Source organism: Spinacia oleracea, chromosome 6 (genome assembly GCF_020520425.1).
Source record: "Spinacia oleracea cultivar Varoflay chromosome 6, BTI_SOV_V1, whole genome shotgun sequence".
Classification (NCBI taxonomy): Eukaryota; Viridiplantae; Streptophyta; class Magnoliopsida; order Caryophyllales; family Amaranthaceae; genus Spinacia; species Spinacia oleracea.
This window is the reverse complement of record NC_079492.1, coordinates 121,534,354-121,546,203: the sequence shown is the minus strand read 5'-3', so window position 1 is coordinate 121,546,203 and position 11,850 is coordinate 121,534,354. Positions and strand designations below refer to the sequence as shown.

General features: G+C 39.6%; 2 protein-coding genes and 1 pseudogene across 2 annotated transcripts; all 3 read right to left on the bottom strand.

Moving 5' to 3' along the window:
• Window positions 1-244: 244 nt before the first annotated feature.
• On the bottom strand, window positions 245-9,088 carry LOC110805408 (cysteine-rich receptor-like protein kinase 5; annotated as a pseudogene).
• Window positions 9,089-9,225: 137 nt separating this feature from the next.
• LOC110805410 (rRNA-processing protein CGR1) lies at window positions 9,226-10,033 on the bottom strand. The gene has a single exon (XM_022011013.2). The coding sequence runs from the start codon at window positions 9,924-9,926 to the stop codon at window positions 9,360-9,362; it is 567 nt and encodes a 188-aa protein (XP_021866705.1). The 5' UTR covers window positions 9,927-10,033; the 3' UTR covers window positions 9,226-9,359.
• A 564-nt stretch (window positions 10,034-10,597) lies between these two features.
• Window positions 10,598-11,785, bottom strand: LOC130463551 (uncharacterized). The gene is made up of 3 exons (XM_056832711.1): window positions 11,729-11,785; window positions 11,095-11,632; window positions 10,598-11,013 (listed from the first exon to the last, which is right to left on the bottom strand). Exons 1-3 carry the CDS (start codon window positions 11,783-11,785, stop codon window positions 10,598-10,600), a joined length of 1,011 nt encoding a protein of 336 aa, XP_056688689.1.
• Window positions 11,786-11,850: the final 65 nt, after the last annotated feature.

The window sequence follows — 11,850 nt, the reverse complement described above, 5'->3', positions numbered from 1 at the left end:
TTGATTTTCCGTATAGTGGTCGTTTATTTAAACATGAGAAGTAAATTTTGGTAAAATGTAAGTATGTGTTGTTTTTTGTGTAGAAGCTCGAACGTATCTCTATTATATAAGCCAAAAGGGGAGGGACATTTCGGTTACATCATTTTTGGTGTCCCCAAGCAAATAGACTGAAATACCCCAACTAACTCATATTAATACTAATTTAAAATACAATAAAAATAAATAAAAAGTGAAATACTGGAGATTACTTTTTGAACAATTTTTTTTGCATATTATATTATTTACTGTGATTAGTTACACTAACGTAATTTTTAGTTTTTATAAAATCTAGCACGCGTAACGTGCATATAAGACTAGTAATATATAACTATATATGGCATGTTGATCCGTGCAAAGGGACACGCTTATGCAGGAAAACACGACCGCGCTAGCTACCTGGTTTGTGCAAGAATTCATGATCACCTTTGCATGTCCATGTCGGCTTAGAAAATTTTGACGTGTATCATGAATCTGCATGTTCATTAACGTTTGAAAACATCTCAAACACATTTTTGGAGAACATCTCAAACACATTTTTTAGGGCGCAACCTTCTTGCTGTTTCATGCGTACACTCTATCTTCACTGGCACACTGCACTCCTACGCTAATAACACTCAAATTGCTGATCAATGTGGTTAGCTCTGCGGCCATGGAGTTGAATTCGTGTTGCTTCTTGTTGTTGATTGGTCGGAGCTGCTACTGTACAGGAATGCAGGAGGTTGAGGCATTGAAAGAGTTCCAGCAGCAGCAGCAGAGTAAGAGTTGAGCATGTGGACTATAGTCGCCATCGTTGGCCTCTTATTAATATCCTCTTGCACACATAACAAACCCAGATGTATGCTTTTTGTCACCTCGTTGTTTGAATATGAATTTCTCAAAATTGAATCAACAAGTTTTAAAGGTTCACCGTCTAACCAACAATTCCAGGCCTGATAATATGGCATTAATCAGTTTCATGAACTGCACTAAATAATAGAGATTAGAGAGCAGTAGTTTGTATAACTTACATAGCTTAAAAGCTTTAAGCTGCCTCCGGATTGATAAATGGAATCGCCAACCTTTCTTCCAGATACTATCTCCAAGACTAGCACGCCAAAGCTGTATACATCTGATTTATTGAGAACTGTCCATGAAGTAAATACTCTGGAGCAATGTAACCGCTGTTAATCATGATAAAAGAAAGAAAATAAATGTCATAGTCAATTAAATCACCATTCTGTTATAAAATTTTGATATTATTTGCACATACTAAGTTCCAACAACTCTGCTTGTATCAATATGAGTTTGTTCAAATGCACAGATTCTCGCCATGCCAAAATCTGCAATTTTTGGGTTCATCTCTATGTCGAGCAACACATTAGCAGCTTTAAGATCCCGATGAAGAATTTTAACAGGAGAGTCTTCATGAAGATAAAGCATTCCTCGAGCAATGCCTTTTATTATGTTGTAACGGCGTGACCAATTCAATTGTTCTCGTTTCTGAGAACCTGTGTCATATGTTTGTTTTATTGAAACCCCATCAGCTAAAAAGATACTTATCTGGACACTCAAAACATAACGCTATATCACTTACCAAATAAGAAGTAGTCTAGGCTCTTGTTAGGCACGAATTCATACAGGAGTAACTTCTCCTTATCTGCTAAGCAAAATCCCACCAGCCTCACCAGATTCCTATGTTGAAGTTTTGCTAACAATAAAACCTCATTCTTAAACTCTTTGTCACCTTGATTAGAGGTTCCTGATAGCCTTTTCACCGCTATTTCTCGCCCATCTGGTAAGGTTCCCTGAGCCAAAAATAATAAGCAGTTTCCAATTATTTCTACGAACACCAAATATATTCCATAGACAATGTCAAATTCCTCTAAGCATATGCAAATGAGTTGAGCTCAATGTATAAAAAGGCTCAAGGGGCATCTAGGCGTTTTTTGATTAGTGAACCAAGCTTCAGCTCGTTTTTAGTTTTACTTGTAAGTACTTATGAGGCGGGGTGGGCATCGGATTAGCAGGTATATGATTGTCTTACCTTATAAACAACACCAAATCCACCTCGGCCTATTACATGATCATTGGAGAAGTTGTTAGTGGCAGCCTGGAGAGTTGCTACTTCATATTGCATAGAGTCAGCTTGCATAAAATTATCTCTTGGTTTTGCAGCTGAAGCTAAAGTAGGCAGAGTGGAAGTAGACGGTTCCTTAAGATGATGACCAGTATTGTTTCAGAAAAAAAAACTAAACCAATACACTACAATGTGCTAAAGAGTTTGGGATAGAACCTTTTTCTGGATTATCTGCAAGATTTGTTACTTGAACCTGAACAGGAGGCTGAGTCAAAAGAGCTACATCACCTGTTAACACATTTTCGTTTACTGCACCAAAAGTATACAATGAACTTAAGAAGGTCCGCATTACTTTACCAGGCGCACAATTCAATCACAGTTGAAGTTCAGAATATTACCATTTTGAGTATTATTTGCAACATTTGGTTCTGTCTTACGTTTTCTTTTACAAATGTATAATCCAATTACAACCAACACTGTCAGCGCTGCTAATGGAGCAACAATGGCAGGAAGTATAACTTGAAGCCCTGTACACGAAAGAAAACTTCATTGCATGGAGGGAAACAAATTTCATCGAATAAGTCACACTTTTATACATTTCATCAAATTTACCTTTGCTTGGGGGTGGTTCTGAAACCGGGGGACGAGTCTGCGATGGAGGTGAAGTCGCTGTGATACAGATTACGGACGCAGATAGGGACATAGCATGTTATGTAAATAACAGATTAACAACTATGGAACACATTAACAAAATCGTAAATAAACATGATCTCCGAGAAACTCAGGGTTCCTCGTGTAATCTATGTGCTAACAGACTACCCCAAGGCTAAAGACATTTGGAATAGTTCCTGGTTTATCTTTATTATAGCAGTAGGGTCTGAAAAAGGGTATTTTGTATTATGGACATCTCAAAACAGTCATAGGGAACATTATTGAAGTTCGGGGTGAAGAACGTAGACCACTGAGAAGAACCTTTGATTTTTAAAATCAAAACAACCCCTTTCACAAACAGGAAAACAAAAATATTTGAGTTTTATTCAGTACCCAACCTCCCTAGATTTATTGTGATTGTGTATCCAAAGTTTAAAGCTAAAAAAGGTACAGAGTAGTTATTAAGTAGATACTCCGTAATACGTAGCATCAAGATGATGGTAACTGTGAAACGGGCCTTGTCGAGGGTCCTATTGTGGAGAAATCCAAAGGTTTGTTGAAGCCTAAAGGCCAAATCCCCCTTTCCCCTTGTCCAACTGAGAATCAAACAAACTTAAAAGAAGATAAACATAGGTTTAACTAGTTAGTTAAGGTTATTAATGTCACTGTATTTTGTCTCCTAAATGGTTTTCTAAATTTTAGATGTGGACTGTGGAGGGTATGTCATCTTGTAGTTTTAACGTGTTCGTTAATTATTAACGAAAACTATTTCCTTGAATACAACTAGGAAAAGCTCTCGCGCCCAGCCGCCCACCATTATTGTCAAGATTAGGGAATGAACAAATAATGCATCTTCTTTAATTCCGGTTCAATTCAAGAATGTATATCAGGAAACTAACTAAGTAGCTGATAAACTTCCATATATAGGCCATAATATTCCTGGGCAGTGCCTGATGTAGAACTCTATTCCGACTGGAATATTTGTTCTCTTACTTAGATTGTTTAAGAGAACTTTTCCTTTAACAGAAATGTCTTCTAGACGTACTTCTCCTTGTACCTCTCCACACATCTACTTTCGTTTCAAATTTCCACCAATCAAAATTCAAATGTACAGTATTTTAAAATTTCCATTTACACTTATAACTTATAAGTATTCTATAAATATTAGGGACATTGACACCAAAATGAAGGCTTTGTTATGAGGTATTCATTGTTCCGAGGTTTTACTTTTTTTAATTTGACAATTTTCTATGGGATTACTTTTCAAGTTTTGTGATAAAATTAGTGTTTGAAGACTTTCAAAACTTGCTAACAAATTTTAAATAATAATGGACAAACAGATACGGAGTAATTCACAATACATCAACTCACACATATTATAGAGTAATTGACCAATCTTCTCAACTTCACCTATCTTTTTCAATTTTCACAGTGAAGTGATTGGGAGTTAATTAAAAAAAATGAGAGAAGAAATTAAAAGTACCTCCTACTGGTGTAGTTGGTGTAAGGGAGGAAGCGTCACTTGTCGGAGGAAACTGCAATGTTCTGGGCATAGGCAGGGCCGATGTTGGTGATGGTGCTTGGAAGTCTGGCACACGGATGTAGAAGATGGATCAGAAAGAAGTAAGATTAATGCTATAATACTTCGTGTTCCAGTACTTAATGCAGGCAGAAATTCCCTAAATTATACTCTGTACTTCTTTAATTTGTATTTGAGTATTCCGTTTTATATAGTTTTAACCATTTATAATGTAGATGACATCTACAAAGCAAGGATTGATCTAGCTATTACACAGTTAGTGCATGACTTAGGGAAAGCTGTTAATTAAGAGAACCGACAGAATCCAAATATATTCAATAATTCAAAATGGACAAACTATAAAGGTAATGAAAGATACAAAAGTAGAAACTCTTTGTAAGGAAAATTAGTCCTCTATAACTATGCAATGCAGACACAAGGAATTACAGACCATTCTACATATAAGAGCTTATACAGGAGGACGGTATTATTACCTTGACATAAGGCGTTGACAGAAGCCACAGAATCAGCAACGCCACAAGCACCCAAAACCAAAATAACATTAGGTGCAGAGGAGGGATCTTGACTTATAAAGGTGTTAATGTTACAAAAACATTCCTTCTCATTTCTGACACTTTGTAGGATGAGATTACAGCAAAGGAATTCGGTAAGATTAAATGACGCGCTTGATCGATCAAACTGTGGCTCTGTGCTATTAAGATTACTTGTCATGCATTGGGTGATATTCTCCCAGCAAATCCCTGATTGTGATTGTACAGTTATTGGAATTGACAACCACGTTATTCCCAGCATGATCACCAACAAGCAGAGCTTGGCCATTTTTAATCCTCTTTGATACTCCAAAACCAAGTTTATTTTATGTTGTTTTAGATAGTAATGTAAATTGATGAATCTAACAGCACAAAAGGGTGAATATTATTATAGGTTTGACTTTAAGGATTGTATTGATTAATAATGATGTACATAAAAATTATAGCTTGAAGAGTTCTCTAGGTTGACTTAAAATTAGTGATTTGATTGTCATTTTAAAAGTCATATTTCCAGGTTGTCACCATTGTATACCTGAACGCTTCTGGCACCTAGAGTTTGATGCACTGCCTGCACTTCCTCTATCAAACCCCGAAATTGAAGTCACCACTAGCAGTAGTTCTTCAATTTTGCGCAGATTGTGACTTTTACTCATGACTTGCTCCCGAGTAATTTTGACTTTCTGTGGATAGAAATTATGTTTATAATATACATTGGAAGAAATTTTTTCCGACATCATCTCAGGTTCGGTTTCCTAAATATTCATGGAAGCAGAATAAAACTATATCAAACTTATGACGGCAATTGTAAATAGAGTATTACGGAGTATATCAAAACTTATGTGAGGATGACAGAACCTCAGACATACTTTTACCTGCAAGGTCGTCCAAGGAGAAAGTAGTTGATAAGAAGCGTGCATAATGTTGTTTGGAACAGGTAGGGGATATGCAGAAACAGCTTCAGCTTTGATTTTATCCTCGTGTTCCTGCATGTGCAACTAGTTGACAATTGATTGTCCTTAATATCTGGAAATAGCAGTAGTGAGATTATTGTAGCATGGAGATTTGTCTATGCGCTAGGTTTGAGGAATTTTGACAGTGCAGAAAATCAATAGAAAAGGAAAACATAGGTGCCCTAAACCAAATATCAAATCTTGAGAAACTTGAGCATAACATGAAAGCATCCCTCTGGAGTTTGGAACGCAAAATCTAACAGAAAATTTTAAGCAAATCCAAAAGGGTACAAAATCAAGGGAAAGTGAAAACAGATGATTATGAAACTATTTAAGCAAACTAGCAAATCACCTTGGTTTCTCTGAATGAAAGCCCCATTTACCAAACATGAGATATCGACGCAAAGAAAAGACAAGAATAGGATAACCAATGTGATATAAATGATTCCAAATTTTGATAGAAACGAGCAACCATAATAACCTTGGTCATTCTCTCGTTTTCCTTCTCCTTCTCCTTCCTCTCTCTAAGGATAACCAATTTAGATAAGCATCCATTTGAAGCCTAACTAGACCTTTGGAAAACAGAACATACACAAAGTTCACTTCCTCAAACCATTAGGGCTCCTCAAACGGTTTGGTACAACAAAGGGAAAGGGAATGCCATCAAGAAAAAGAAAGAAGGGGAAAGGAAAGTGAAAGTGTTTTATTTTAAAGGTTGTTTGTTTTACACTTCATAAAATAACCCCCACCACAATCCTTCACTCACGACTTTGCACCTCCCCCATCCCCCTTCACCGGCGCGGCGGCGCTTCCGGTGCCTCCCTTCCCCCCCCCCCCCCCCTTCTTCGGCGCCTCCCCTTCCCCTCTAACACCAGGTAATTTGTTTCTCTCTCCTCTCCTCTCTTTTAGAGTGGTGGTTAGGTTTATTTTAGGGGTGGGTTGGGTGCTTTTTAGGATGGTTGGGGTTGTTTTAAAGGTGTCGTGGGTGGTTTCCGAGGTCGTTGGTTTGTTTTTTAGGTATGTGTGGTGGTTTTTTGGGGTGGGTGGGTTGATTTTTCGTGGTGGTTTTCGGGTGAGTTTGATGGTTGGGGTTGTTCACGGGTGGTGGGGCTGGTTTTTCGTGGTGGGTTTGATTTCTGATGGGTGGTATGGTTTTTTGAGGTGGTATTTTGGGTGTTGGGTTGGTTTTTTCGAGGGTTGAGGTGGGTTTTTGTGGTGGTTGGCTCCGGCAAAGATGGCAACTCCGTAGAAGATGGTGGTTGGGTTTTCATGGGTGGTGGTGGGTTTTGTGGTGGTGGGCTCCGACGAGGATGACAACACCTGTGGCAATGGCGACTCCGACAAGGATGGCGGCTCCGGCGATCTGATGAGGGTGGTATGTGGTTGTGGATGGTGATGGCGTGGAGGTGTATTGGTGGTCATGGTGGATGTGTGGTGTGTTAATGACTTAGGGAAAGGGAATGGAAATACCATGGCCCATAATCCAAACCGAAAACCGAACTTTCACCCCTACCCATGGTATTTCCATTCCTTTCCCTAAGTCATTAACACACCACACATCCACCATGACCACCAGTCCATGGGGGGTGGGGTGAATCAGAGTAGAGCCATTTGGGGGTAAGGAGGGGGTAAAGGGAATGATTAAAATGACATAACAAATAACAACAAAGGGAACTTGCCAAGTTCATTTCCTTTCCCTTTCTTGAATACCCCAACCAAAAATCCCCTCAAGTTATAAATCAAATCCAAAGGCTCCTCGATGCTGGAGATGGGAATCCATAAAGGTAAAATGTTGACCAAGTCATCTCGTGCCTGACTTCCTTCTGGAGCCACCATAATCCACTAGTAATAGCACACACATTGCCATCATACAAAGGCACTACTGATAAAATATAATCTCATAGGCATCAAAATATTCCTAACTTCCCTTAGCCAGAAGAAGCCTATAAAATAGGGAGCCTCTTTTTCCTTTCGCGTGGTCAACAAAAAAAAACAGAAAAAAAAAATGCTTCGTTGAAATGTCATACCTTGCAGGAAGCTAGATCATAGCTATCATAATGGTCCAGAAGACACTTTAGTTCAGTGGATGAAGGATGAACCATGTGAGTGTGACCATCAACTGCCTGAACATAAAGCACACTCATCACACTAAAATCTAAAGGTATCTAGAAAGAATTAAAACCAGATTTTAGCTAACAATTTTTTTGAGGCAAATGTCCAAATGTCACTTTAATTGCAACCCTGTTGCAGAATATTTGTATGTGAAACTGTATAAGAATTCTTTATGGTAATCAGGTTCAAAACAATAACTTGCGAAGACTGTGAACACTCATTAAAATGGATGACGCTTTTTGATCAAACAAAGTCTACAACATTTGAAACAGCAACAGGCTAATAGTTGTATGAATATCTTAATCTACTGCGGCAAAAACAGAAAGGTGTGATCTGAGGGATTGTTCTCACAATCTCACATACCTGGTTAAAATTGTATGCTTCCATCTCCTTGGTGTCTCCAGAGGGATTTACTGGAGTATGCAGGTTCTTGCTTCCGTCATATGAAGAGGACAGACACATCAGAAAAATGAACTAAATAACCACCACCATGGACTACATCTTCCATTACATTGTTTGCATCATGAATAGCCAGGACAAAGCTCCATGTCCAAGTTCGTCATCTTTGCAATTAGTATAACCATCATAAACAGTTTCAAAATCAGTATTATGACAAGATTTGCTTCCTCCAAAATGTCGACGAGCATTAACTTCAACAATTTTTCTACACTTCAACAGTTGCGTAGCAGAACAAACATATGGAAGCTTCTCCAAGTCATTAACAAGCCCATATCAGATCCTGCTATCCAATGCAGATATCTCTTAAGCCACATCCAAAGTAAGCATGAACTTTGAGAAGGAGTTGCAAGACTTGGTACTTGTCCCTCCCTTGAGCTTCTCATGTGAGAAAAGGAGTCCACTATCTGATTAAAGCATAACATTCCAACACATCACCAGTAGTATACAAATCCATAGGATATCATCAGAAGAAAGAGGGGATACTGGTTATCACCCAATTCTTTCTATTGCAAAAGAATTTGCCTTCCTTTATCCTAACACTGCTACCGGTACAATCTACAGCATTGTTGATATAAACCAATTTTATACAGCTTGTTTTGATATAGAGAAAAGAGATCGGTTGTTCTGATTACTTGGCATTAAGTTTCAATTCAGCCTCCTGGCTCATTCCATAATCTAGAACAAATGAACTCGACAACTTGAGATTATTTGTTCCTGACATATTAGTTATAATTCAGCCTCCTAGTTCATACAACAATCCTAATCAACAGTGTTGATTAGGATTGTGGTATGAACTAGGAGGCTGACTAAAGTCAATTCAACAGCATTCACTGGAACAATTAAGCACGACTCTAAGATAAATGAACTCAAAACAAATTTAAACCAGAATTTTTCAGAACAAAATTTGCATTTCAACCCAGGATCTTCTATGAGACGAGCGTACATTTTAACCCAAAATTCGATGAATTTAAAAAATTACACGAAAAAAGACTATCAATTCTTAATTAGACAGATAAGCTAATCTACTTCCTGAGAAGATCATCAGAAACAACCTTGAGCTGCTTGCGGTGCTTAGATTTAGCAATCTTCTGAAGAGTTTTAGGGTTTGTAATCTTCTGAAGTTTGGTACCAGATTTCAAAATGTTCTCTTGCTTCTTCTTTTCTCTCTCCTCTTTCTTCTTCCTCTTCTCAATCTTATGCTGCCGAATCTCTTCCTTCAACTCATCCTTCCTCTCTTTAAACGCTTTCTTCAACTCTTTGTCCCTCTTCTTCTGCTCCAACGAAGCCGGCTTCCGACTCACCCCCATCGCTGATGACCGGTGCTTCCTCGGCTGCTTCCAGTTTCTGCCGGAAACTCTACCCGCGATTACTCCGTCGTATGTTGGCTTCCCAAAAACTGGCGTGTTAGGATCGTCTGAGGATGAAACGGCAGCTCTTTTTGCTGGTGGATTGTCGATTTGGTTGTCAACCTCCATCGATGAATCATTTTGAGCAGTTTCAGAGGCGAGAGATTGAGCTTCGCGCTTACGCTTGGCGGTTTTTCCACCAAATCCTTCGTCGAGGCGCCGGAAATCAATGGTGCACGCCATTGATTTGGGGGTTTGTGGGTGGAGGAAAGAGAACCGGTTGAAAACTTGTGCCGCTAAAACCTAGTGAGTGGTTTAGGGCTTTAGGGTTTCTGAAAGACGTAAATATTGTCCATGGCTCGGTATATATATGTTGTTCGGTTTATTGTGCTTTACCTTCTATGTCCGCTCTTACGGAGTACTCCGTACTAGAAACGTGAAACGTTTGCCTAATTGCCTTATTGCCATATTCCTAGAGCCATTAAAACAGTTACTCGAGTCGGGTTCGATTTGGTCATTTTAGATCTCATGTTCATGATCTGTTCGGGTCATGTTGGTTATTTTATCAACCGGTCGGGTTGATTTACGGTCTATCATGTCGAAGTTTTTTTTCATTTTGGGTTGCGTCATATTCGGGTTGAGTACAATGGAGTCTTATCGAGTCGGATTTAAGATGGTTTTATAGCAGGTAATTTTGGGTACAAGTCAAGTTTAGATCAGATAATTATTTGGTCGATTAAAATTCAGGTCGGGTTCACTCCTGGTCACGGGTCAAGATCGGGTGTGGTCAATTTTTTAACGTCTGATTATTTTTGTCAATTATAATACTTAATCTTCAATTTATTTTAAACTAGCCTTTGGTAGGTTGCTCCGACATTTTTCAAACCGAATGACATCATTTTGTAGTTGAACACTCATGCGCTTGTATTAAATGTTGTATTTGCTTTGTCGTCGGGGTGCATGAATACTTCATGGTATTCCGAAAATGCATCCAAGAAGCTCAGCAGTGCGTGGCCGCTGGTTGAGTCTACCAGTTGGTCTATCACCGAGAGAGGATAGCAATCCTTGGGACAGGCTCTGTTCAGATCTGTGAAATCCACGCACATGCGCCATGAGCCGTTTGCTCTTTTGATCATCACCACACTGGCTAGCCACTTGGGATATATGCATGGTTCAATAAAACCTGCTTCTTGTAACTTTTTCACCTCCTCGGCGATGGCTTTGTTATTCCTTGAGGAGTACTTCCTCTTCTTTTTCTTAATCGGTCGGGCTTCGACGCTGACATCCAGCTTGTGACAGATCATCTTCTGATCTATCCCTGCTATGTTCGCTGCCAACCATGCAAAGATGTTTTTGTGGTCTCTCAGTAGCTATATGAGATCGATTCGGATCCCCGAGCTTAGGCCTTTGCCTATTCGAACGCTCCTGCCAGAGTCATCCTCTAGGAAGACGTCCTCCATTTCTTGGTCTGGCTCGAGAGAAGGACTTTCGAGCCGAGCATCAACCTCTGCGGGTTTTACCAGACTGCCCGATTCAGCCTTTCTCCTCTTAGCCTCATGTTCCTCACATGAGGGCTCCTGTTTTTCATCATCTTCGGAACCATCTCCCAATCTTGGCTTCCGGATAGCGGTATGGCAAGTTCTCCTTGCGACCTCCTGAACTCCTCTTACCCGTTCGGCGAAGCCTGCGTCCGAGACGTACATCATCATTTGATGGTGTGTTGATGGGATGGCCTGCATTTTGTGGATCATGGTTCGTCCCATGATGACATTGTACACTGAATCGCAGTCCATTACTAGGAATTCCCCTAGGACATTTCTTGCGGCTTGGCCTTTGCCGATGGTGACTGGTAAGGTGATTTTTCCGCGGGGGATTGCCGATGAGCCATTGAATCCGATCAGCGGATAGTTGACCTTCGTCATTGACTCCTCGGCATCCTCGAGGATTAGCTATTCAAAGCAGTTTCTGAAGATGATGTTGATTGCACTTCCTCTGTCGACCAGTACTATGTGAACATTGTGGTTGTTGAGGTCCATGGAGATTACCAATGGATCTTCAAGTTTGTACTGGACTCCGAGGCAATCATCAGCTGTGAAGGTCATGTTTGGAGGATGGGGTTCCTTCTCCTCGACAGTGCTGAAATTAACTCAATGGGAGAGAGCCCTCA

Excerpts from the sequence above, each read along its gene's own strand:
- LOC110805410 (XM_022011013.2), bottom strand. The coding sequence starts at position 9,926 with ATGGCGTGCACCATTGATTTCCGGCGCCTCGACGAAGGATTTGGTGGA.
- LOC130463551 (XM_056832711.1), bottom strand. The coding sequence starts at position 11,785 with ATGACCTTCACAGCTGATGATTGCCTCGGAGTCCAGTACAAACTTGAA. Across the intron at positions 11,633-11,728 it reads ACAAACTTGAAGATCCATTG|CTAATCCTCGAGGATGCCGA; the intron begins GTAATCTCCATG and ends TGCTTTGAATAG. Across the intron at positions 11,014-11,094 it reads TGGCAGGAGCGTTCGAATAG|CGAACATAGCAGGGATAGAT; the intron begins GCAAAGGCCTAA and ends CATGGTTGGCAG.